This window comes from Amphiura filiformis, chromosome 12 (assembly GCF_039555335.1).
Source record: "Amphiura filiformis chromosome 12, Afil_fr2py, whole genome shotgun sequence".
NCBI lineage: Eukaryota > Metazoa > Echinodermata > Ophiuroidea > Amphilepidida > Amphiuridae > Amphiura > Amphiura filiformis.
In genome coordinates, this window is record NC_092639.1 from 56,384,416 (window position 1) to 56,411,661 (window position 27,246).

A 27,246-nucleotide genomic window follows, 5' to 3' on the forward strand; every position below is an offset into this window, starting at 1 on the left:
ATTGCAGTAGGCTGAGTCAAACTGCCATTGCCAAGTGAAATAAACATAATAATCCACTTTTCATTTTAAATGAGGTGAAGAAGCACTGGAGCAGAGTATTTCGGGTTCATCTCCATGAATAGGACCAGGGAATAGTACTATTCAACAATATGCTTGTTTATACATATTTGCATATATTTATTTAGGCCTTGGTACAGCCAGCCTACAACAGTTTCAGTCTGACCATACTGTCTGTCTGGTCTGACCGAAACCAATAATTTGATAAGATTACTTACAATTCAACACACATGGCCTACACATCTATCTACAGTCATCCACACTGAGCCCATGTACTTTTCCAAATACACTAACCATCTTTAGTCCAATGGGAAAGGACCCTGTATTCCCTCTCCATAAAGTGCACAAAGACCGACCGGGCCACTGGGACAGTGCACACCATCACCTGCGAAATGCAGAGGTGTCTGCATACAATGTAGTATACAATAAGTGACCATCTAGTTGGTCCAGTTTGGATTCATGTATGCCCTATCCTTTACTATGGGAGATAACTGTCTGGTTTGTGTAACTTTCTGGTTTTTGTAAATGGATCTGGTCAGTATATTAAAGCTTACTCAAAATCCAAGAGGATCAATACTCGTATTGTATGCAGGCTTCCCGTTAGTGTGCGTCATTGCGTCCAGACGCGTATTTTACAAATTTGGACGCAAATTCACATGGCTAATCAAGTATTTTTAAGTCCATGTCACATGCATTTGGACGCAGACAAAACTTCAAATTTTATCCTTAATTGATGATAAAAATAAGGAATTTTTATTCTTTTATATTTTTAAGATAATAAAAGCCCCACAATTTTGACCCACCTGCTGAGAATTGAAGTAAATTCTGCAATATTTGTAAATGCAACGTCAGGAAATCGTGCACTTTTTGCATGCTTTCCGAACGATCGCTGTACAGCTGTTTGATCACATGGCCTGGGGAAGTCCCGATTGATTTGTTTACAACGACGACGTGCTGCTAATGTGCGGTGTTTATTTAATTATTTATCACAACCTGACAATATTCAATTTTTAATATTTTAAGTTTATTTTCTCATAAATAATCTAGGTTTCCTTTATTAGTATTATTGTTACGATGAATAAAAGCAATTTGTGGCAGCGCGTGTTTTAGTTTTTGTAGCATCAACAGCACGTTAATTTAAAAATAGAACGCGGAAGTACGAACGAAAATTGCTCAAGATTGACAGACTTTGCTCATGTTTTTGCACCTGTTTTTGACCACGTTTGGACCAAAACTGACACAGAAATGAGAAAAATTATCATAGCGAATGGAGATGGAATATCACGGCGAAAATGCACTTTTATTTTTTTTTAAACAATCGACATTTGATGAGGTGTAGACCCGGGGTACGTGTGTATCGTCATATCGTGAATTTCAGATGGGCGCTTTAAAAATCTGTCTGGGCGCAAGTTTTTGCAACCTCGTCAGCAAACTTGCGTCATTACGGACGCGCATTTTTAAAACCTTAACGGGAACCCTGATTGTATGTGAATCCAAATTATATTGGTTGTTGACTTTCTGATATATATATATATGTGTTACCGTGTACAGGTTGAAAGTCTAATGTTATTTCACTCCAGAAATTTCCATCTAATTCAATTCTTCATTGCTCCCAATTATTTCAATTCCAATTCGATACAATTCATGCCCAAGCCGACCATTTTTGTATTCCAGTTCAATTCCAATGCATTGAAATGAAAATACCCAAAATTCATTTCAATATTTCCATATTTGGCATTGTTCTAGTAATGTTCATGTAGCATACAAGGGGCTTACCAGTAGGACTAAATAGCGTATGGCAACAGATATGAATGGGATAATGCTGCCAAATATGACAACCTGTGCACATCTGTAATTCAATTCTATGAAGAACTAGCCTAGCTTAGTAGCCAGCCCATTATTGATGTACAATACTGTAAAAGTGCACATTTTTTGTGATTAATTTTTTGCACTTTGCCAATATTGAGCTGGGTTCACTTGTTTTTAAATTATGGATTCTAAACTACCTTGCATTGACAAAAGAATATATTCCCATGTAGGAAGCCAAATGCGCGAAAATAAATGTGACATGAATATCTTCACTTTTACAGTAAACTACATTTTGTTTTCTACTCCTTACTTCAATGGACAATGTCAATGCACAATGCAATACCACTATACCATATTAACGCACTATGAACATTTTTACACGTTAAGAACCGCACTCCAGATGATAGTTATTGAAAACTGCTTGCCAACAGTAAGCAGTAATTCCTGCATTCCTGCATATCATTTTCACAAGTTTATCTTGCCACCTTTCCCTCCCCAACAATGTAAAATGGAGAGAAAGCCCTGACGCATGAATGTAAAACAAAAAATTGTGTTTAATAAACAAAATCTTGCCTAAAATATTCAATGAAACAAATTATAGGCTGTCAATAACTTCCTGATCATATATTAAAGGATTTTTTATAACCTATTGTTTTAGATTTCTTTACAATCCAGTCCACATTAAAAAACCTAAGTAGAACAACATCCTTAGATATGCAATACTTACCTTTCTTAAACTAGCACACAGTGATTCCAATACAGGCCGTGTCAAAATGATTGGTACTCCTTGGGTTTGATGTGGAAATATTAAAAGCCGGTTTCTTCCAAATGCAACATAGGATCATCTTGGAAAGGCCAGAATTTATAATTTATACCCTTTTATCACATTAATCTAACAAAAACTTGTGGATCTTATGTTGCATTTTGATGTGGCAGTGTTGTCCATAATCACTGAAAACTGATGGGTACCAATCATTTTGATACACCCTGTATGCTTAGTTACCTACATGAAAGTACCTTTTTAGAAAGAAAAAAAAACTAGGACAGTTTCCCTTATTATTCACCAAATTAACACCGGCCTATATATCTGTAGCCCTCCCATGACATAAATTCACTAAACTGCCAGCATTCATAAATCCTTTACTACAAACCTTTTCTGCTACTTATTGTGTCTTGATTTGGCCAGCAGGGATTATTCCTTTCTTACTCTGCACCTTTTAATTAACAGTCTGATATCTAATTAAAACTTGCCTCTCGTTAGCCTCATGTAGTCTCCTGTTGCGTCTGGCAACTCCAGATGCTTTTGATGCTAAATTTAAACTATGAAAATGCAAAAGTATCAAAAATGTGTAATTGTGAACAGTGAATTACCAAAAATATCTGTGATCCAAATTCTGCTGAATAGTACAATTCATAACAGATTTAACCTATTTAGTGCCCCTTCCCTAATAAGGCCCTATGACAGTATTTTCAAGTGAACCTTTTCACTGCACTGTGCAACTAAATAACTACATGTGTGTATAGTCCCAATTTTGATCGTCAGTTCATTGCTTTCATAAGCCTCCCAACCACCCTCCCCTGAATGTAACTGATTTCTGCTCGGGCGCTAATTAGGTCGAATAGGATATGGTACTATTATTAAAAGACAGTTCCCTGTGGCCTAACATGTGGTGTACAAAAGCGGATGATCTATTTTCGTATCAAAAATCAAAAATATAAAAGATCTTACCAGTTACATGTTTTCTTATAATGACAACATGTATGTAACTTTTTCATAAAGATTTCTCTAACTTTAATAATTCAGAGCCTGCAAATGTTAAAAGATATTTTTAAATATAGATTCAGCTTGGTCAATACAGACAAGTAAGTTATCATGAAATATAAATTGATCCAACTAAAATGTCTGTAACGAAATATGATTGACCAAGAATATCAACGAGAAATTGATACTACATGCTTCCTCTACAGACTCCGAATTCATTGCTATAATATCATCTCACATGGCAAAGTTCACAGTCACAGTAAGCTTCACTGTGAAGTTGTATTCTACAAACCAAACATCCTTCTCTGAAGTCTGATGTCACTTTTGGTTACTGAGCTATATAGCACCTATGTACTATGAGATTGAGGCTATTTTGTAGCCCTGTGAGGAAGCCAAGTTTCAGTGTTTGGTCAGGTGGACCATCTTTAGTACTGCACAAATAAATGATCACATCCTAGCCTACTGAAACATCTGCAGTTGCTCTCTGTTTCAGTTTTACTTGGCCACTGGCTGGTTAAGCACAATATAGACTTAAATCATTTTTCTTTTGAAAACCTGTATAGTAAGTGCCATCCATTAATAGATCTAGGATAATAACATAGCAGCTCCATTGACACGATGTGTAGACATTGTAATTCAGCATTGATCAGATATTTAACATGTAGGTGTGTGTTTTTACAACTTTGTTCAAGGGGTGCCCACTGCTGCAGATGTATGAAGTTTTTTCCTCCTAAATTTTAGATGTAGAAATGCCTTCAAAGGGTTGAGGGATTGGAGGATTGATCAAACAATTGATTGCTTGATTAATCATTGACTGGTTGGCTAATTTATATTTTGGAATTTATACGTAAACAATTGAAGGTGGGCAACTAGAATTTTAATATCATGCAAGATATCAAATTTAAGTACAATTTACAGTACAGTGTTACGATACTCTTTTCCTACATCATGTGATGATACATCTCTGAATGCAGGTGTAATTTAAATGATGTCATCTTCAGATAGTGTGTTCGGGTACAAATTAACCAATTACTTAAATTATCTCCTTCTAAATTCTCTAACCTGCTCATCATAATCTAATTTAATAGCTCTCCAGTTAGCCTCTTGTAATATGACAAAAGATTGTCCACTCCAAATGACATAAGTGCTCTTTTATGACCCTTAGGGCATATTTTTATCTAAACATACTTTAGAAGAGAATTTCTTCGATTACCACACTCCATCCACTAAGAGTAACATAGCACTATGCACACACTCCATTGTTTGCAGAAACTGTGGCCCCTGCCAGCTCAAATCAAATCGCAGGCATATCCCAGTTTTAACATCGGTGACCCAAACACGGTGCTATCTTTTCATTGGGGAGCATCACTCCTATAAACATTACACACACAAATGCATACACAAACACGCTGGCTGGAGAGACAAAAAATGAGGCAAGAAAAGTCAGTTTACACAACGGAACTGATCGGCCATGTCGTAATAGTATTACGTTTTTTCAGTGTGGCACAGTGGGACATTTATATTCTTTCTTTTAGCATTTCTTTGTCATAATATACACATTCAGTATATAAAGCATGATAAGTGGGCCAAATGTGAACCCAACATTACTATTCCCGCGAATTATAATTGGCAACAACGTAATGAGATTCTCATGTTCAGCTCAGCTGCTCGTTGAAGAGACTGGTGTGCCAGGGCAACTAAATTTAGAATCTTTGCTGCCAATACTCTCAATTACCCTCTTCAATACCTCAACTTTGATGTAAGCACCAGATTAATATACGTTTCTAAATAATGTTTACCTCATCAAAAAAATAATTAGATCAACTTTAGAATTTAGCAGTCACTACCCTCAACCTCTAAACCCTAACCTGATTCTGAACACTATATTGTAACTCTAACCCTAATATTAAATCTTTTACATCTCTTACATGAAGAGTGACTGCAGTCATTTTGAAGTCTTGCCAAATAATAAACAAATAGCCCTTTATTTATTAAAATCATTAATTAAAGGTTTATTCAGCAATTACTAATTAGGATCAACAATTAGGCTGATTTTATCACATTATATGTCTCTTGCATGAAACATGTGAATAACCCGCTCTGAAAGTGTAAAGCACTATCCTGTGTCTACAGTGCCACATGTAGCAGGAACTGCCTTTTGAGGAGAGCGAGAGCAATCACTCTCTACTGCTCTCCTAAATCTGATATAGGAGTGATTTTAGCGCTGATATAGGAGTGATTTTAGCGCTCCTTAGTTGACCATTCTCTCATTAAATTCTATTGTAAATGCTATAAACAGCTCTCCTTGAAGGCTCCAGAAGAGCTATTTAATGCTCTCCTGCAAATTCCAACAGACAGTCCCTGGTGTAGCACTGTACCATGCTAAATTAGACAGCCTTGTCGTGTGATAAAGAAAAACTTAAGTACATGTAATAATAGTACAAACATACTTTCATTTTGATGTCTTATATTGTCTGTATCAGATTGCTTTGACCGCTTCAGCACCATTTTGCTGCATTTTAGGGCATTCTGATTCTACAAGTCGCTGAACAGGCCTTTAATTTAACATTGGAAGCTTGCCACAATGCAATGCGATCTTGACTATGGACAATACTAGTAATGACATTCATATTAATAAGGCAATTGGGAAACTATTAACATATCCTGTTCAACAGTACATTGTTTATGTGTAATGTAGTATGATTCATAAGCACACATGATATAACATTAATACAAGGAATTAGAAGGATACACATGTAGAACACGGCTGGCTGTGATTATGGAGCACATTCAAGTAAAAGGATGTACATGTAGGCCCTATATCTAGATGTTAGATTTAATTATAGTATTTTACTAGATCCAAAATAGCATAAAATGTATTACAGAGTATAATAAATAACATAGACGGTGGTGTAAGGTGAAAGTGCACTCTGTGGTAAAAACTGAAACATTCCACAGTACATGTATATATAGGCAAAAGTGTCATTTGGAGAGTGAAATTCACACTTAGTTATTTGCCTTGCACGGTTCCACCATGATGCAAGGAGAGTCTCGAACTGGCATGACATGAAAGGAAGAATTACAATCTTGAGGCAATGTTTTAACATTTAAAAATGACTGGTTCAATTCCCATTCATGCATGCTGCCAGATCGAGGCTCTCCTTGATCATGGCGGATGGGTGAATTGCTGTCCGGTGTCCATGGTTACAAGTGCTTACACAAACTTCTCTGTGTGTGGGGTGTGTACATTTGTTTTCCAGCTTATAAACTAGAATACTTTGGATTTCATGGCATTCGGGGTCGTCCCAAGCTATCAAAACTTTCACAGCGTACCCCCATTCTAATATCCCAAATATGGACTTAAAATCAGGGACCCAATAGAAATCCCCAATACAGTGAACAAAACTTAAAATGTAAGCAAAACAAATCTGCAAAAAGGTGGCAGTTAGGCGGCAAAAACTTGCACTGTGTGTTTTTGTCCCTGGTTGGCCAGTAATTGTCCCCGGTTGACACACAGTTCTTAAATATGGGTTGAGGGGTATGTGGGGGTGAGTGTGTGTGGTTTTAAAAACATTTATGATCGCAGACATTTCAGGTTACGCCACTGAGGACATCCACAGTTCGTATGAAAGAAATGTTTAGTATTGAATCATACTACGATAAACTACCTCTATAAAGTTGGTTCCAAATTCTCACACTACTTGTATGCTTGAATTAATGTGCCGATATTTATGCAGCATATAGGAACGTGATGTAGGAAGAGGATGATGGGTTCAGTATAAAGAGGGGTCATTGACATCCTAAACACCAATGCACTTGACTATCACCATTCAGCACTTGAAATACCTGCACAATGGATATCAAACTCTAGCTGACATCAACAAAATGGATCCCATACAATGGCCTTCCTCATCAAATACAGATTCAGTGCCACCTTGGATTTGGATTGTGAGCTTCTGCTATTTTAAGATGTGCAAACTCTTCTTTGGCAAGCAAGAGGTGAATTTGTGTGCACATATTTTACCTCTAGAGCTCTAGATAGAGCTATGGCAAAAACAAGCAACTGAGTCAATATATAGGACTGTCCTCCGCTGATGTGTTGGTTTTGACTTGCGCCTAAGGGTGTGAGTGAGTCCCGGGAATTCGAGTCCCGCCTTGAGAATCCTATTACCCGGCAGGAAATTCCCTGCCCGGTAACGAAATTTAAAAAAACAAAAAAAAACATCTTGAAATTTTTTTTTTTTTTTTTTAGGTCAACCATGAATGATCCTAGCATTTAGGTCTAGGTCCAGGGACACTTTTTTTTTTTTTTTTTTTAAATTAGAGTATAGTCCCACCCCCCAATTTTGAAAAATGTTCACCCAAAAACGGGTGGGACTATACTCACGTCAGCACTGATAATTGTGAAGCTCTGAGAAAATAAACAAATCAGGAGACTTGGATCAATTTGAGTGGCTTAATGCAAATCCATATTTAATACGGTAAATAAAATATGTAATGGCATAATGAAATAACTCTTGGACGCAATTCACGGCAGCCACATTATGGACATAGCTCATTACACTAAGTTAGATTTCTGGCATCACATGACAACATGCACTTTTCACCACCTTCCAGACATTCTAAACTACACACAGAAACCCTAGCTCCAAATCCTGACCGATTTGAAATGTCTCTCGTCACCTCAAACAGGTGATGAGTACAAGATTTAGGCCGGTCCAGCGAAGATACTGCACTTAACTTCTTCCTCTGTGCTCTACATGTAGCCATAATATTGCTGCTATACATAAAAAATCCACTTATCCATATTCCACTTGATGGTGGACAAGCCCCAGCTACTTCCTAACAGAAGGGCTCAGACAAATTGTATTTTGACAGGAGGGAACGATTGATAAAAATCACATTAACTCTTGTCTCCTATTTCGTGTATTGAATGTGTTCCAATTTTGTCTCAATAATTCTTGGATTGGAATCAAATCATTTCATTTTCATTCATGAGCTCTTCCTTGTGCAGGTGTGTAGAGCAAGGGTGAAATTAAATGGAATTAAATGGAACTTTTTTGGCAAAGTGGCCCCTGGTTCAAGCTCTGTTATTTTCACCCTTGGTGTAGAGTCTGACTTGTCTCAAGTTGAGAGTAATGCCATGTTGGATTTTGCACTTGGCAAATTCAAATCAGTATGCTTGCGCAGTTGAGTCGCCAGCGTATGGTCAAATCGCTCTCATACAGATTAGGTTTGCACCCAAGATTCAAATCTGCTACTGCAACATGGCATTACTCTCTACTTGAGATGAGACACACTATAGTTCTTAAAACTTATATTACATTACCCCCTGCTTGTAATAATAAAGTGGAAAGCTGAAATTTGTGTAGAAAAAATGTTTTATTTTATTTTAAAAGAAAGTACCCGGTATACTTTTTTTTAAGTTGATGCAAAATATGTTAGAATATGCCCTACTACATCTATTGTGCAGCTTCACTTTTTTCACCTCAAATTTGGTAATGACATATTGCGTATTTCACTAGTCATAGTATAAAATCGCACACGCTAACCGTATCCCATAGAGCGGCGCCGTATACACAGTTTACACGCACACAAACTATTTACACAACAGCGTAAAAGCACCGACCCCAAACTCAAGGTGAGATGAAGTGCAGTGAGCAAGCTGATACACACACACATACCCCCCTACAAACAGATACATGTATGAATACGAGGTTTGAAACTAACCATATTCTTTGAAACCAACAGATGAATAACAATTTGATTCACTGAATGGTAAAACCTGTGTAAGGTGAGTATCCAGGGCTGGATGATAAACCAATGCATAAAACCTGTTGTCTGTTCTCATGTCTTCTTCACACATCACATTTGGGGTCACGTCAATCATAATGACTCTGCATGCTTAGAAATTTCACTCCTTGTGTGAGAACTCATATCGCTTGATTTTGTTGAGCATAAGATCTACAATGTAGAATGAGCCACAGATTCTGTTCTAGAATCTGTGAATGAGCACTGTGGTGTTTTTTTTGCAATTTTTTTGTCTCAGAATACTATAAATAGGGCATGAAAAAAGGATCTGAAAAGTGTTTTTTACATTTTTCATTACTTACAAATGGCCTACATTATTTCATACTCAAAATCATGATATTACAAACAGAAAGCAGTCCCAAGTAATCCAGTTTTCTCTCTATCAAAACATAAACATGGACATTTCTAGCAGCATGACAGTCAACTTAGTTGATTGCAACACAGCGTATCCTCTCTCACATCATTTCTATGGGCAGTAAATATGTATGAGTGACAATATGAAGCCAAATTGCCTATGGATCTATCTAATGTAGCAACTCAAGTAAATGGCAACATAGGTCACAGATGAGGAGTCATTAGCTATGGCAATGACCTACTCTATGCAAGCAGCAGAGAAGACTCAATCTCACTGCATATCAATTATTTCTACCTCAAACATCACTGGAGAAACAATCAATTTTTTGCTTCAATTTTCAGAATAGTCAAATTTTCACTGACAAGAAATTGGTGTTAATTTCAGCTTTGCACCATCATGCAACATCAGTAATTATTACACATTTTCAAGCAGATTATAAATTGTATCAAAACCCACTTGTAAAAGATGTGAACTTTGAATACTCACAAAATTAAGTTAAAACCAGTATGTGCGGCTTTCTGAATGAAACACTGAAACACATACAACATTAATAATTAAAATGCAATATAACCAGGTGAGGTGCCTGTTAATTATTGAGTAAATGTGTACCCTCCAGACATGTGCATTTTACACAATTTTCAGCTCAGCCGTATATTTTGCAAACTGTTTATGTTGGGAAACTGTGTGTATAACAATATGGACTCCGCAATGTGCCTCTCACTTTGGTATACTTTCAAATTTGCATTTAACTAGGGTGTTTTAACATCCCAATGTGCTTATAGTTTCCGTGGGGGGTGGTGGGTGGATGTGTGGAGTCCTACATGAATAAAATGTAGATGGGTATGTGCATGTATATATTTTGCATACATGCAGGTGTGAATGTATTATTATGGACCACAATAGCCTCATCCCAATGGCATAGTCAAGTTGCAGAGTATGAGTATTTGTACCCAAATCTTCAAAGGTCATTCAATGAATGTACAAATGTATTGGGGTTTAAGAACCGTGTCCCTGATAGATGAGCATGTTGTGGATCCTAGTGTATAACACTTGTACTGGTATTCCAACCCATCACCTGCCAATCTGTAAAAATAATAGACTTTTCTTAAACTCCCAATCAAAGTTCAGCATGGTTTCAGTTTCAACAGTAGAATCCTGGATACCCTTCCTGGATGCTATTAAACTACTGCCCAGCCCTACCTCCATCATGAACTCTTGGCACAGTGCAAAACATGTAGGCCTACATATCAAAACTACTATTACCAAAATCAAAGTGCTGTGATGTGAAAGAATTGAAACATTAATATAATTTGCTATTTTTAATCATAAAATAATGTCAATTTGGCAAAATATGCAAAGTATTAAAACATAATATTTGTTAAAACTAACATTTTATACTCTTGCCAAAGTTCAAATTAAATCTGAGTAAACATAACGCATCTCCATACTTTACAAATTACCATATGTGACATCATTTCTGAAATCCTAACAGCTGGTGAGGAGATTGTCATTAGTGCCACAAACATTTAGGCCTACTTATCACTAGGCTTGTTCAGATGTGAGCTTACCTCTGTGTGAGCGTAACACAGAGGCAGTGCGAGGTCATCATTTAAACGCTGATACTCGTCCACACAGTTCCTCCTCATAGTTGTTAACTCTATAGAAGCACTCTGTGTTAGCTGCAGCGGTCACTTTGTGTTAGTGTGCTACCACAGAGATTCCTAAATCTTCTGTGTTAAATTTTGTGTCTGTTTAACATGATGCTTGTTCATGCGGGCGCACACTAAGCTACCTCTGAGGTAGCTTTGTGTGAGCCTAACACAAATTTAACTCTAAGCTAAGCCTGTCTGAACAATGCTACTGCTTAGCTATCACTGCAACATTCCCTAAATACAAATAAGGCTGCAATTGAAATATGTAAAACCAAAGGAAATGCTTGATCCCTAAATCACTCATTAAATATTTCCTCTCAGCATATAATTATTCTGCCAGATAGATAGATAGTATTTTCCAGTCAGGGCAAATCCCTATAGCTATGTTACTTCTGACTCAAGATCTCACAACTAATTATCTTTAAAGGAACTCTCAGTGATCCCAGTGAATGCGTTAAAAAAATTGCAAGAAATGCCGCTGCATTCAAATGCATATATTGTGGTTCACCTTCAAAGTTTGGTAGTGACTTAGGTACATATATCGCTGTGTGCAATATTGCACTGTGCACCTAAAGTTATAAATCACATAAGGGATGTTTGTCCGCACTCTGGCGGTGCAACTGCAAAAAATTTGTGATGTCACTATCAAACTTGATGTGAACCACAGTACAAGTGTCCCTATATGTGACATTTTACCTTTATTAGTAAATTTCAGTCTTAAACACTTGCAGGGACAGTAAGCACTCCCATTCTCCAAACAAAAAGTTAAGATTTTTTTATGAATTTTCTAAATTAGCAAATCACTGCTAGCACCTTTAAGTTCTTTATCACTCTGTTGCAACATGGCATGGATTTCCAAGTTTTTAAAGCCACAAAAAGGGCAAAAGCCATCTGATTAGGAGTGATTTTCAATCTGGTTTAGCTGACCTAATCATATTAGTACTTGACTTCAACATGCCAACTGACATTCAGGGACAATGAAGTAAGCTTATCTATTTGTAGTTTCTTGGTAAATTGGAAAGGGAAAATGTGGGCTCCATAGTATAACCCATGTGTATTGTGTAATGGTATGGGAGATCAAGCATATTGTGTTTTGCCTAGGTCCTTCCAAATTAAGCATGCATTCAGTGTTCTCTGTCGTGTTACTACGCACTATAACAATGCATACAATGTGCAGTTCATTGACACGTCAACAGCAGATCGCGTAAGTAGCCAATCAGAGACGAGTGCATTTTAAAACGCAGTGGCTACGCGATTAATGCGAAGTACAAAGTAAAATACGCTCTCATAAAAGGAATACAGCAATTTACTATAGATTGTTACTCAGTGATGGTTTATGGAGAACAAAATATCGCAGGCATGCCTACCTACAAGTAGTTCTGCCAAGATTTTCAGCATGAAATGGAATGATAATCGGTGTCTTGTAATATTTCAGCATAAAAGTTGTGCTTGTAGTGCTTTGCATGCGCAGTGACTCCACATGACACATTATAGGCTTATTCAGTACACATTTAAATTAACAAGCATGTATTCTAGACAGATGTACAAATCCATCGGTGATGGGGCAAAATAATCCGAAAAGTATTATACAGACAGTGCTGAGATTCTGTGCATTATTTGATGATTAACACTTCAGTATAAAATTCTGCCATATAAAATTGGCAACATGTTCCCTTCATGTCAATATGCCAAAGAACACACAATCAAGTATCAGAGGAAAATCAGTTCTAAAAATAGCACGTCCAAGTCTAGGATGACAACTGTTTGTGAAAAGTCCCTTGAGTGTGTTGTATTTATCTGATCATAGCGATTACACATGACCTTGTGACCTACATATTCATTTCCATATGGTCATTTTCACAGTAAAGGGTGTAACTTTTGATTTTTGGGTCAAAATTTCAAACCACTTAAATATGTTTCTGTTTACTGAAATCATGCATAGAAGCAACTTAAATTCCAGTAAAATAATGTTTCAAGGCTTAAACCTTTTGATTTCTAATAAAAAATTTGACATTTCCATAACATTTTGGTTAAAATCTAAGAAAAATGTATTTTACATAACCTCAGAAAATTATGACATGAAAGCTGGAATACATGTGAAATCCCATTCCAAAGTAAGTCAACAGATATAAGTTAAATTTTATACCATGTTTTGCTATGTTTGTAATTGCAGTTTTTAAAATTTTTTAACATCAAGTGTCATTTACAATGGAAATTTCCAAACCTTAAACATATTTCTTAAGTTTTAATTGGGTTCCTAAAATAATTTGAATGTCTAACTTCATGTACAAATACTACTTGATGAAAGGAACCTCCCAGCCAAGTTTCACAGAAATTGGAGTTATTTTTTAGAATTGGCAATTCAAGCAATTTGTGTTTCGGAGGCTTCAGTTAACAACACAGGTGATCATAAAAGTAAAATATTTGGCTAACCACTACAAGTTGACATAAAAAAATAGGTAAATAATATCACAATTACCAATTTTCATGCTTTGCTTCTAAGTATTGAATTTCAGTTGTGACAAAAATTAAATTATCACAGCAAGTCATTTTTTTTTGTTTCGGAGGCTTCATGTTAACAATTGTTAAACATTGCAGAAGTAGTTTTTTTAAAAAACAACAGTGTTGGGATCATCTAAGCTGTTATTTTCTTGTGTATATTGAATCAATGATTCTATGCGGCAGATATTGTAGATTTATCACATGTTAATTTTTTCACCCATTTGTTTAGTATGGTGTTTTTTGCATGTGAAGCCTCCGAAACAGGCTTTTTGGATATCAGTATATTTTTCAAACATTAACCATAATGTCAATTTTTTTTTTTTTTTATGACATTCTGCACATATCAAGTAATAATTATAATGCAGATATCAGTATGAAACACACCAATTTAGATATGCATAGATGATAATTAATCTTATTGTTGTTTCGGAGGCTTCATTTGTTTCGGAGGCTTCAATTGTTAACGGAAAGTTTGTATTGGGTCCCATTTTCAAACGGTGATATATATCTCCACGATTTAAAAACATGTGACTTGAGGATCTACTTTGCTACATTTTGATAAATAGATTGGATGAGCTCTTTTATTTATATTTGCACAAGCTTGCTGAACAGTTTGTTTCGGAGGCTTCAAAAAGTTAACGGAAAAAGGGCTCTTTGAAGTCAAGATTTTATAAAAATTTTAAAAGCTTGCAAATCGACTAATTTTTGTTACCCATTTCAAGTTAAGGTAACAACTGTTATGAATCAAGAAGAAGTGAAGAAATAACCAAGAATTATGAACCAAAGCTACACCCACAAAGTTTGTTAACAATTGTTAACGGAAAATGAAGCCTCGAAACGACAAATATCAAGTCCGGTTCTCAAAAATACAGGGCTGTTCACAATTAAATCTAATGTGGCAGTGTTTACTGAACATATGACTGTACTTTCAGGATAAGAAAAATTATCCATGAACTAACTGAAGAAAACACAGGGTTTTACAAAAATGTTACTGTTTTTTATAGTTTTTCAAAATGGCAATATTAAGTACATTTAAGCCTGCTAAAACTGAACGCAGTAACTCCCAAAGCTGATTATGCTACCCAAGGTAGCTGCTAACTATTATTTTATTTATTTATTTATTTAAACTTTCTTTACCCAGGGTAGCTCCTTCAATGTCAAAACACTGATTTCCAAGGAGGCCCTGCATTTACAATGTGAACAAGAAGCATATATATACAGTAATAAATCAGAAAATACATAATTATAAATGCCACATGAAATTGTGAACAATTGGGAAAACATGTAAATTCAGATAAAAGGCATATTACACTGGTTTTATCAAAAACAACTGCTTAAATTGAGCAATACTCATTGACTTAAAATTACATCTACTATCATTTGGAAGGCTATTCCACAATTTAGTAGCACGTGAATGAAAAGTTCTTTTACCTGCATTAATATTATATGGTGGTTCAAAAGAGCAAAGTTGGTTTGACTCCTGGTTCCTTTAGAGTGCATATCATGCATAAAAGTGAACTGAGAGGAAAGGTAATCAGGAGCCATTCCTTTCAGGCATTTGAAGGTGAGTGTTGCCATATAGTTGAACCACCTATCATTTAATGTATTCCAGTGAAGAGTACTCATCATGTCATCAATTGGTGTTCTGATATCAGCAGAAAGAATAATACGAGCAAGCCTATTGTGAAGAATTTGAAGGGAGTTGTAGAGCTCAACAGAACAGTTAGACCAAACAGTATTACAATAATCAAAATTAGGCATAACAATTGCATTAGCAAGCATGATGAGGGTATCTTTTGGAATATAAGGTTTGACACGTTTAATTACACCACATCGCTTAGAAATACAGGAAGACATTGCATTAATATGATCAGACCAAGCCATGGTAGGATCAAATGTAACACCAAGATACTTAAATACATCTACACGCTCAATAGTATCATTATTGTAATATAAACTAACATCTGTAAAGTTTTTTAACACCCTGCTAGTGCCAAACACCATGAACTTAGTTTTCTGAATGTTTAATGTAAGATTATTATTCTTGAACCAGTCAACAATTTTAGATAAATTACATTGAAGCTTTGATTGAAGAGTAGAAGAGTCATTAGCAGTACATAGTAATGTGGTGTCATCGGCATACATAGTACATTTACAATCAACACTATTAGAAAGACTATTAACAAATATTATAAAAAGAAGTGGGCCTAAAATAGAGCCTTGAGGAATGCCAATATTAATGTTCTTAAAATCAGATAATGTGGCATTAATGTTAACAGCTTGAGCTCTATTACCAAGATAAGATTCAAACCACTCAAGTGTCGTACCTTTAATACCATAGTTGCTAAGTTTTTCAATTAAAAGAGAATGGTTAACACAATCAAAAGCCTTTTTGAGATCAAGAAATATTGCACCAGTGGCTTGTCCATTATCCATGTTTTTAAAATGAAATCTTGAACATCATTCAGGGTAGTTGCTGTTGAGTGATTGCTACGGAAACCAGATTGGTTCTCTGACAGAATACCCATAGAAGTTAAATAAGAATATAATTGATTATGAACAGCTCTTTCGATAATTTTGGAAATGAGAGGCAGGACAGAAATAGGCCTGTAATTTCCAACATCCAATTTATCACCTGCCTTAAAAATTGGGGTGACTTATGTGGCCAAAAATCATGGAATTCTGTGGCTTTATTAGAACACTACGGATTAAAATGTTAAAAATCCAAAGTTACACCCTTTACCGTGAAAATGACCATATATAAAGCCCATTATTGGATAAATAACTTGGTGTACATTTTAAGGTTAGCCTACTTGCCCTGTACTAATAGCCAGACTGCCAGGTAATAGCCATTTTCTTTTCTCAACTCTTTACGTGGGAGAGAGAAAATGCATGAATCCAATTTAACAAAGCAGCATGTCATTTTTTTTTTTTTGGCTATATTATCGTGATCATGTTCAAGGCACTGTCTGCATCATACACAGACTACAGTTTTGCAAATTAAAATGTTCACACTTTATGTACTTTGTAGGCCAAACTATAGAGAGCATTTTGGACAACAATAAAGAGAGATCAGAGATGTTCTTGACATGATACTAATGATCTATGGATCACAATGGTAGAAGACCAAGGCTATGTTTGCTGACAAATTCTTAAACAACAAATCATTTTAAGCTTATTAAATGTATTTGAATTCCATGATAAAGTATAACTAAATAAACAATGGTCAATTTCAAGGCAATTAAATGAACATAGGCTCATGCACATTTCTTGGTTCATGAATCATGACCATGCACATAGCTTACATTTTTACAAAAAACTTAATTTTGCAAAACCCTTTCCCACCATTATTGCCAACAAATCGCCATGTTCATCAATTTAACTCTGTGAATTCAGAAGTTCATCTGTACCTGTAAATTTAAACACATATCAATATGCACAAAATCCGAGTTCCCTACCTAATTCAGAAATTATAATTTCTCACACAATTTGTATGTTTGCAGCAATACCATGCAGCCTTCTATAGTCAGGATTGTATGTCAGCTTATTCACACACCCTCTCGCTCAGCAACATAAAACTCACCATAAACAACTCACAGACTACCTAAAACCACAGCCAACACATAATAAAATGCATTATTTGCAGGTCTGTTTTAAGGTGTAGTAATCGCATCTAGCCATTATTGATCATCAATTTGCTATGTGACAAGCAAAGAGGTTCTGACTTAGCAGGTAGTATGTACATGACCAAATTGAACATAAAACACAACAAATACATGACTATACTGTGGTTCGCCTCAAGTTCGGTAGCGACGTAGCCACGTAGGTGCGTATTCTGATGTGAACTGTGCATGTAAATTTAAACACGCAGAGCGTACACACATGTGCAAAATGGTAGTTTGTCCGCACACTTGTGGCACAGCCGCGAAAAAGTATTGACGTCACTACCAAACTTGAGGTGAACCACAGTATATGATTAGCATTGGCGATATCTATCATTTGTTGCACTTTTGCAATCACCTGCAAAAGAGGACAAACATGTGGGGAATTTGTGTGTGTAAATGCAGGCGTGCAGGTTCCTGGATAGAGATTCTACAAAAAACAGCATTCAAAAGCATCTACATGTAAGGGATGACTGCATTTGGGAGTGTATGGTCAGTCCAAACATACATATAGTAAAAACTGCATGTTGAGTCCATGTTACTTAACCCTAACACACCTGAGTACTACAAAATACTACTTGATAAATGCGCTGCTCGTGCGTGCATCTCACATGGTGTGATGACGCAATCGCCTTAAGTGATATAGGCACGGTTTCGCTGGCCAGCAAAGCCCAAGACCCGTGGCAAAGTGTCGCCGACCGAGTGCTTGGCATGCAAGGGGTCTCGGGTTTGAATCCCACCCATAGCAAACAACTTCTTTCTTTCTTTTCTCTCTTTATTCCTTCCTTCTTTCCCTTCTGTCGCCAAAAAGCCCCTGGTGGGTTAGGGTTAGGGTCAACTCCAAAGTATGTCCGCACTCCGCAGTTAGATATAGTAAACTTCATATGGTGGTGGGTTGATGTCCACAGTTGCCGGCATTTACACGAGCGGGTGTGGGAAAAAATGCATCATTCAATGTGACCACATGATTTTGAATTCAATATCAATTTTATCAAATATCATTTCTGAATATAATTGGGAGTGGTAGTACTGTATTGATGGGTCAATCAAACCTGTTTCTGGCAACACTCTCTAAAATGAAGACTTACACTTTAGCACTTGGCGGTGGTTCCCATGCAAGTTCGCCTGTACGTAAATTTCCATACATAGGCCGCTGTGTCTTGGGCTCGATTATTTCCACCCATTCTACCCTGTAATAGACAAGAATGTAAACATAAAGTGTCAGTAATTGGTGCAATGGTTATCTAATCTTACACCAAACTAAACAGACTTACCTACACATTCAAACACTATGGATTTGCGATAATAGTGAGATATGCATCATAATCTTCACAGTTCCCAATCCTCTTGCTCCTTCCTGTAAAGCAGCATTATCCTGGTACCCATACAGCTCCCATTTATACATCTGGGTGGAGGGAAGAAGCATTCAATAGGATGGAACACATGAACAGAATACTGCTACTTATCATTCATGCTTCAAAACTACAACCAGTGTTGACAAAACTTTTCAGGTGTGGCAATCAGTGAATGAATCTTAAGGGGGTACTACACCCCTGCCCAATTTTGTGCCTATTTTTGCATTTTTCTCAAAAATTATAGCGTCTTGGGGACAAGTAAAATATGTATATTATAGGGGCAAGGACTACAACTACTGCACTGGAAATTTTATTTCGGCACAGACAATAGTTGTGTAGTTACAGTCAAAAATGAGGGAAAACCTGTATTTGATCAATAAATCAATAACTACTTGCTTTGAGTTGCTGAATTTTCAGTACAGTAGTTGTAGTCCATGCCCCTATAATATGCATATCTTACTTGTCACCAATGTGCTATAATTTTTGAGAAAAATGCAAAAATAGGCACAAAATTGGTCAGGGGTGTAGTACCCTTAAGTAGCCCAAATTTAGGTAAGTAGCGGCAAGATTTTCTGAGCAGCGGTAGCCCAACTAGGTGCCAAAGTGCATCATTGGCATCACTGACTATGACCACAGCTTACTTTGTGATCACAGATCAAATAAAATAATTCCATAATGATCAATTAATTGCACTTAATTCAGGTGGTTCCTAATCTAAGTTCAATGGTATTAATTTCAAAATTCTTCTAATCAGATTATATAGGTCTATAATTTAAAATTCTGATGTCCAATTTCATACATGGCTCATCTTTTCTGTGATTATGAATTCAAATAAATTATCATCATGGTATCTTTTCTTGTTTGCAAGGTATATGTTATCAAATTTGTGTTGCCCACCTGTATGACCTCACAGTGACCTCACTGGCCTGTCATGTTTGCTGTTTGTATCTGAATCCATGTCACTGAATTAAATTCATTCAATTTTTCAAAATGACTAGAGGGGCATTTTAATAAGAGGAGGGGAGTTTATTAAAGGATAGATACAGTATGCAATATGTTACAACTAATGTTTACATTTTCCTGAAATTGGGGCATGAGTATTTGTAATGTCATTCATGGAATTTTCTGAATGATTTCCACCATGATCCTCTTGACAAATACTGACTGCACAGTGCATACTAGCATGTCTACTGTAATGGGCACCTCAAACATGATAAGTGTTTGGGAATACATGCCTTATCAGTGTTTGGTGGAGTAAAATCTATATAAACTGAATGACATACCGATTACCATATAGACTCAAACTATTGCAACTTTGCTGTGTATTACAATGGTATGTTCCCAGATTAAAGTAGGCAAAAAGTTAATATTTCCTCTGATTTTATGACAAAAAATTTTTTTGGGTTATCAACTTATAAATATGTGAATTATGCAAATAAATACAAATTGGTCCCTAGTAATATCAAGTTTTGTCCTGATTGGAGGAAACAAGATGATCCAACTTAAAGAGTTTTTAAAAAATAAAATGTATATTTTATCTTTCTGTTCTGTTCTGTTTTTAAAATCCTGACCCTATATTTTAACAACCCTGCGTATATCTGTACTGTACAGCTAAGTCAGTAATAACCTGCCTTTTAGTTAATAAATATGGAATCATTATGGTCTATACCATATGGAATCATGCAACAAGAGCATAATCCTCTTTGGGTAGTGGCTCGGATCGCTGTATAAAATATTGTTGACTTGTGAGACTGTGTGTATATCACTGCACAAGCATGCAATAGCTGCCATTTGTATTATCAATAAACCGGCTTCTTTCTCAATAGGTTCAGACAATACATTGTTCATTGTACTTTTTGTACAAGTACTAAAAGTAGGTCAAAGTTAAGACATCCTGTATTAGTCCATGGATCAAAGTAGCACTTCAGATGTGTTCTTGGTGTCGGATCAGGAGCACACAAGATACAGGAAAAACACCCAACTTTGTGGTAGCTAAACCAGGGAGCTGAACTGGTCCAGTTGTAAATTAGAAAATCTAAGAAGAGTGCAACATTTTACTACTAATAGGATAGGAACTCATCATCATCAACCTCTGATCAGTCAGCAGTGGGAATGCAAATCCTAGAATTATACATTTTCTACATCATGAGCTGAATACCTGTAACAATCCTAATCTTTGGGGTATTCTAATCTTAAATTTACAACTCAAATATGTAATTGACCCTAATCCTACAGCTTTGTTGTCAGGCCTTATAAAAGTATGCTTGGACCAGTAAGCTCCTGGTCCCTAAGATGGCTCCTGGTCGTATAGTTTGCAGTGTAAAATATTGGACACACCAGGATCCAAAACAGACTTTTTTTACCATGGGGTAAAAAAGCCTGGGAGCCTTGTTTGTTTTTTCAAACCAACAGATCCCAAATATTAAATGTACACAATACAAGTTTTACAACAATACAAGTCAAAAACAAAAATTAATTTTGTCTGGCACATTCCTTTTTCCTGGTTTAATGAAGGTCCCTGCTGCTTGATCTGGATAGCTTCCAGGACCCTCCTGGGAAATTCTTTTGTTTCTTTCTCCAAACCAGACACAGGATTGGAACTAGATAATGTGTGGGACAACCTGATCAAACCCAGCGGCACCAGGGGCAGGAAACTTCGGTGACGTCATCAAGTGTGATGTCACCTGATCAGGTTGGTCCTGAGCCGCTTCCAAGAAAACATCAGAGCTAACAACATCGGCTGATGACGAGGAAGTTCCTTGAAAGCGCTCCCGGTAAGCGAAATAAACAAGTAGTGTTGAAGTCTAAATTAATAATTTTTATTGTTATTACCACTACGTATGAATCTGCAATTCTATAAACTTATAAATTACAGGTACCGGTACGCATGTAATTTGGTTCATTTTTAAATTAAATTACAGAAGATGGATTGACATTTTTATTCTCAAAATGTTAACATCAACGGCTAATCCATAAATAATAAATGGGCCATACTAATTTGCTATGAAAGTATACCATGATCATCAGAATATAATGTTAACCAAACATATCATGTCAAAACATACATGTTGACAGCAATTAACAACTAAGTGTGCAATGTGCCAATTGACCTAATTAATCACATGATAATTAATTAATCATTGATGTTTCAATCATTAAGTTTAAGGGTCAAAACAATTGGTACAGCTGCAAACTCAGTGTGTATATTAGGCATAGTGTATTTATTATATTGTCGGCTTAAAATTATATGCCTCAAGTTTGGTTTGGGTCATATGCCGCTGCTAATAATTTGAATTAGTGGTCCCATCAATACGAGTACCAGTTTATCAAGAAATTTGAACCCAAGTCAAATTTTTTGGTCCGATTATAACTGAACTTCACCGAAAATTTTTTTGACATTTTTCACAAATTTGGGCTACAGTGAGGCAAAATTTAGCTATTTTCTGAAAATATTGAGAACATTTTGAATAAGTTAGCTCATAATTCCTATATTATATTATGTATCAAAATTGGCTTTGAAAAAGGGGTCAATGATGAACCAGAAGGTCGAAAATATGACCCTGCCCGGAATGTACAACATGCCTACATTTGTACTTTGGTTGCAAGCCTTGAAATAAGCGGACTGGAACCAGGAGCAATTTCTTTTTTAACATTGCTCCTGGTTCACTGGGATTTCACAAGAACCAGGAGCATTTTCTGAAGAAGCAGGAGCAATTTTCAAATAGTAAATCCTTTTCTGATACAATAGGCCCTACAGCATACCAGCACTACTGCATCCAGTTAAAAACTGGAACCAGGAGCAATTTGATTTAGAAAATTGCTCCTGGTACATGTGAATTTTGCAAGGACCAGGAGCAATCGATGGCTTTACGAGAGCAAATTTGCTCCTGGCGCCTGCTTATTTCAAGGCTTGTTTGGTTGGCAAGTTTATTAGCAAAATCATAGATGTAACATAATGGTATGCCAGTCATTAAAGCAAATTTCACTTTTTGCTGAATTACTGAAGCTTCATCCATCCATATTGTGACAAAGGCAATTTCATCTAGGCCTATGTAAATACTATTATACATAGCAGTTGATCACACTTCAACTTATATTATTATTTTTTAATTAACCTTGACCCCATGGTCATTGCATTGGTCAAACTACAATGTAATAAAAACTCGCAAAATGAAACATTTGTTGTTGACATAGTTTCAAATCAGATTCCAAACTTTCACATGCTTGGGAAATATCTTCATTCCTCCAAATTAATTATATTATTTTAGTTGTTCACAAACACGCATTATACATTGCTATCTATTTTCTGATTGATAACACTTGTAATTAAGTTGTGAAAGTCTGATGTTAGTTGCCGGACTTGCCGCTATATCATCAATCAATTTCATCCGTTTATTTCTCAACCATTTTGTCAACTAGCCTTGTGGAGTTGTACAGTCAGTGCCAGAAAATCCATTTTGTACTATGAAAAGGAATAAAGATATGTATGATCCTGGTATAAGCACTCACATAGTATGTCCCTTCATAAATTCTAGTTCACAATACCGCATATATAAAATCCAAAATCGGTTGGTTCAAAACATCGATGTTTGCGAATGACAGTTTCTCATTGACACAGCTGTATACAGCACAGTTCAATGCGTATTTGTGTGCACTGAACTGCATTGAATGAGATTACGATACGGAGACATTTGGCTTTACGGTACGTCCACTATTTCCCGTTATTCCGTACTCCATCGACATAAAATTCCAGAATTTATTATCCCTATGTCTTATAATCTTACCGATCTGTCATCTTGGCGATCTAGAACGTCATCAGTATTCCAGTAAAGATATAGGAAACGCTAAAACGTTAGATAGGAAGTTATTCACATTGCTCCTCTCAGTCGCCATTTTGTTTGAAAAATGATAATATGTGTCAGAGTTGCCATAAAATACACCTAAATTTTCGCCCAAATATAATTCATGCTGTACAATGTGAAAAACCTGATTACACCCAATTGGGCGGTTTTCAAATTTAAGGTGAGGTGCGGACTCGGAAATGTCGATCGTTGAGAATTTTTCCGAATGAATCCGATACGAGTTTTGACAGGTAGACTGCTGCAGCAACCGGGGCAGCAACTTCATTGGAAAAGTTGAGAAAGGAACCATGCACCAATAATTAGCCTATACAAATTATGGACAAAAAATTGACCTGGGCAATCAAACAACTCCATAAACATTTAGTTTTGTAACTTTATGAATTGAGAAAATATAAGGGAGGGGACATGACATCAACACTGAACTTGAGGTCAGAGTAAGTTCAAGTTTATTTGCCTAAGGCTATATTGATCCGGGATATTGATTTTCTCAGGATTTACGTTGACCTACAATGGTAAGGAGGGGGAACATAATTAATAGGCCTATTAAAAGTAACAATTGGTCTATTTTGAGCTAGCTATTTTGAAGTCTCGCTTGAAAAAAATGAAAATAATATTTACAAATATTTCAAAGATATGGGTAATATCCGGGACTGGGGGGGGGGTGCTATAGGCTACCGGTACTAACCCAAATGACCTTTTTTGGCCCCGTTTCCCTAAGGGGCTGTCCGGCTGTGCAATAATTATGAGCCCTGGGGTAGGGTAAAATTGGGGGAAGGCAAGAAATTTTTGGCCAGCCGAAAGGGGGGGCAAGCAATTTTGGCAAGCCGAGAGGGGGCGCAAGCGATTTTGGGCACGCATTCACAGGGCGCCTTTTTAATAAAACGCTGTAAACAAGGCTTACGAAGTACGGAAACGCTTAAACGCTGCGCTCGCAACATAGGCCTACATCTAGACCATTTAAAGTTTGAACTTTGGGATTTTTGGCGAGCGGTTCGGAAATTTTACCCCCGGGGGCCGGGGGGGGGCTGATAATTATTGCACAGCCACTAAGGGACCGTTCACAAACACTTGTAAGGGGGGCCTGATGCAAAAAAAAAAAAATCGGGCCCCTTTACAGACCTCGAACATTTTAGGCCCCCCTTTTGACCTGAAAATTATGGGTCAACCCGATAGAAAAGCATATAAACTCAATTTTTCCAGGAAAATTTGTGGTCATTTTTTCAGGCCCCCCCTTAGGAGGGTCAAACAAATTCAGGGCCCCCCTTTTTGCATCAGGCCCCCCCCCCTTACAAGTGCACGGTCCCTAAATTTGTGACTTTTTTTGACTAAGAAAGCATAAAGAAACCTTTTTTATTTGCTCGCTATTATACGCTCGCAAATGGGCAAATTTCGACATTTATGGCCGAAGAAGCATAAAAAACTCATTTTTCACTCAGTCGCTACGCTCGCAGAGTGGACCTTTTTGGCCTTGGGTGAATGGGGACAGCCCACCCCCAGTGGCGTAGCGTGGGGGGGGGGGAGCATGTGCCCTGTGCACACCTTGGGAGGCGCAATATTCAGAATCAATTCTGAGCCCCCCAACATGGAGCGCCCTTATGTATCATTAGCACATGGAGACTTCCTGGGCACCACAACCCCTAGCTACGCACGCCCCCCCACACACACACACACACCACCCCCCCCCCTCTACAGTCAGTGTGTTTCTGACCTGAGCTGCTGTGCGTTTCTCAGATCTGCAGGCCTAAAAAGATGTGAAGTTTTGTAAAAAAAACTCGCCTACTGGCTTTGCACCCCCCCCCCCGAAACCAAATCAACTTTTTTAGCATATAGGCGATGCAGGATCGGGGGAAGGGGGGCCAGCGGTCCCCCACTTTTTGACTGGGGCCGGCCTGGCCCATCCACTTTCAGACCCATAATGTGCTGAGTGAACATAACTAAGCAATTCTCTATACCATCCGTCCATGTATAGGCCTACCCTGAAAGAAAGTCAAAGTGTAAAAATGACGCACCAAAACGCTTTAATTGGACCTTTGCAAATATTTTCCACCCCCCCCCCTGTGTCCGGATAAACAAATCCCCCTTTTTGATTCTGCTTTGGACACCCAACACTATAATGTTTAAAGTAACAATTTATAGTAAAAAAAAACATGTCTAGCTACGAATGGCTTTAATTGGGCTTTTTCAAACCAAGGTTGCCATAATAGTAGGAATGGTCTATGCCAAATGGCTTCAGTTGGGCCTGCATTTTGATCGCGGACATTGTACATAAATTATACATCCGCCATTGACATACAGGAGGACAATCATCCCCAATGTTGACGCCTATACGGTATATGTAGGTTTCTGACCAAATTAACCTCATAATTTATTTGGCCATATTAGGCTCATTATTAGCCTAATAGCCTTAAAACTAAAAGTACCTGATCTGCAGGCCTAAAAAGATGTGAAGTTTTGTAAAAAAAAACTCGCCTACTGGCTTTGCACCCCCCGAAACCAAATCAACTTTTTTAGCATATAGGCGATGCAGGATCGGGGGAAGGGGGGCCAGCGGTCCCCCACTTTTTGACTGGGGCCGGCCTGGCCCATCCACTTTCAGACCCATAATGTGCTGAGTGAACATAACTAAGCAATTCTCTATACCATCCGTCCATGTATAGGCCTACCCTGAAAGAAAGTCAAAGTGTAAAAATGACGCACCAAAACGCTTTAATTGGACCTTTGCAAATATTTTCCACCCCCCCTGTGTCCGGATAAACAAATCCCCCTTTTTGATTCTGCTTTGGACACCCAACACTATAATGTTTAAAGTAACAATTTATAGTAAAAAAAAACATGTCTAGCTACGAATGGCTTTAATTGGGCTTTTTCAAACCAAGGTTGCCATAATAGTAGGAATGGTCTATGCCAAATGGCTTCAGTTGGGCCTGCATTTTGATCGCGGACATTGTACATAAATTATACATCCGCCATTGACATACAGGAGGACAATCATCCCCCAATGTTGACGCCTATACGGTATATGTAGGTTTCTGACCAAATTAACCTCATAATTTATTTGGCCATATTAGGCTCATTATTAGCCTAATAGCCTTAAAACTAAAAGTACCTGATCTGCAGGCCTAAAAAGATGTGAAGTTTTGTAAAAAAAACTCGCCTACTGGCTTTGCACCCCCGAAACCAAATCAACTTTTTTAGCATATAGGCGATGCAGGATCGGGGGAAGGGGGGCCAGCGGTCCCCCACTTTTTGACTGGGGCCGGCCTGGCCCATCCACTTTCAGACCCATAATGTGCTGAGTGAACATAACTAAGCAATTCTCTATACCATCCGTCCATGTATAGGCCTACCCTGAAAGAAAGTCAAAGTGTAAAAATGACGCACCAAAACGCTTTAATTGGACCTTTGCAAATATTTTCCAC

General features: G+C 37.1%; 1 protein-coding gene across 2 annotated transcripts in view; it reads right to left on the bottom strand.

The window, feature by feature from the left end:
- LOC140166466 (uncharacterized) overlaps nucleotides 1-23,864 on the bottom strand; it is a 215,497-nt gene extending 191,633 nt beyond the window's left edge. For both annotated transcript variants that reach the window (XM_072189945.1, XM_072189946.1), the window contains exons 1-2: nucleotides 23,750-23,864; nucleotides 18,699-18,800 (exon numbers count right to left, since the gene is read on the bottom strand). In XM_072189945.1, the coding sequence (XP_072046046.1) occupies nucleotides 18,699-18,800; nucleotides 23,750-23,760 (113 nt within the window). In that variant the 5' untranslated portion in view covers nucleotides 23,761-23,864. The remainder of the gene's footprint in view (nucleotides 1-18,698; nucleotides 18,801-23,749) is intronic.
- Between the last annotated feature and the right edge of the window lie 3,382 nt (nucleotides 23,865-27,246).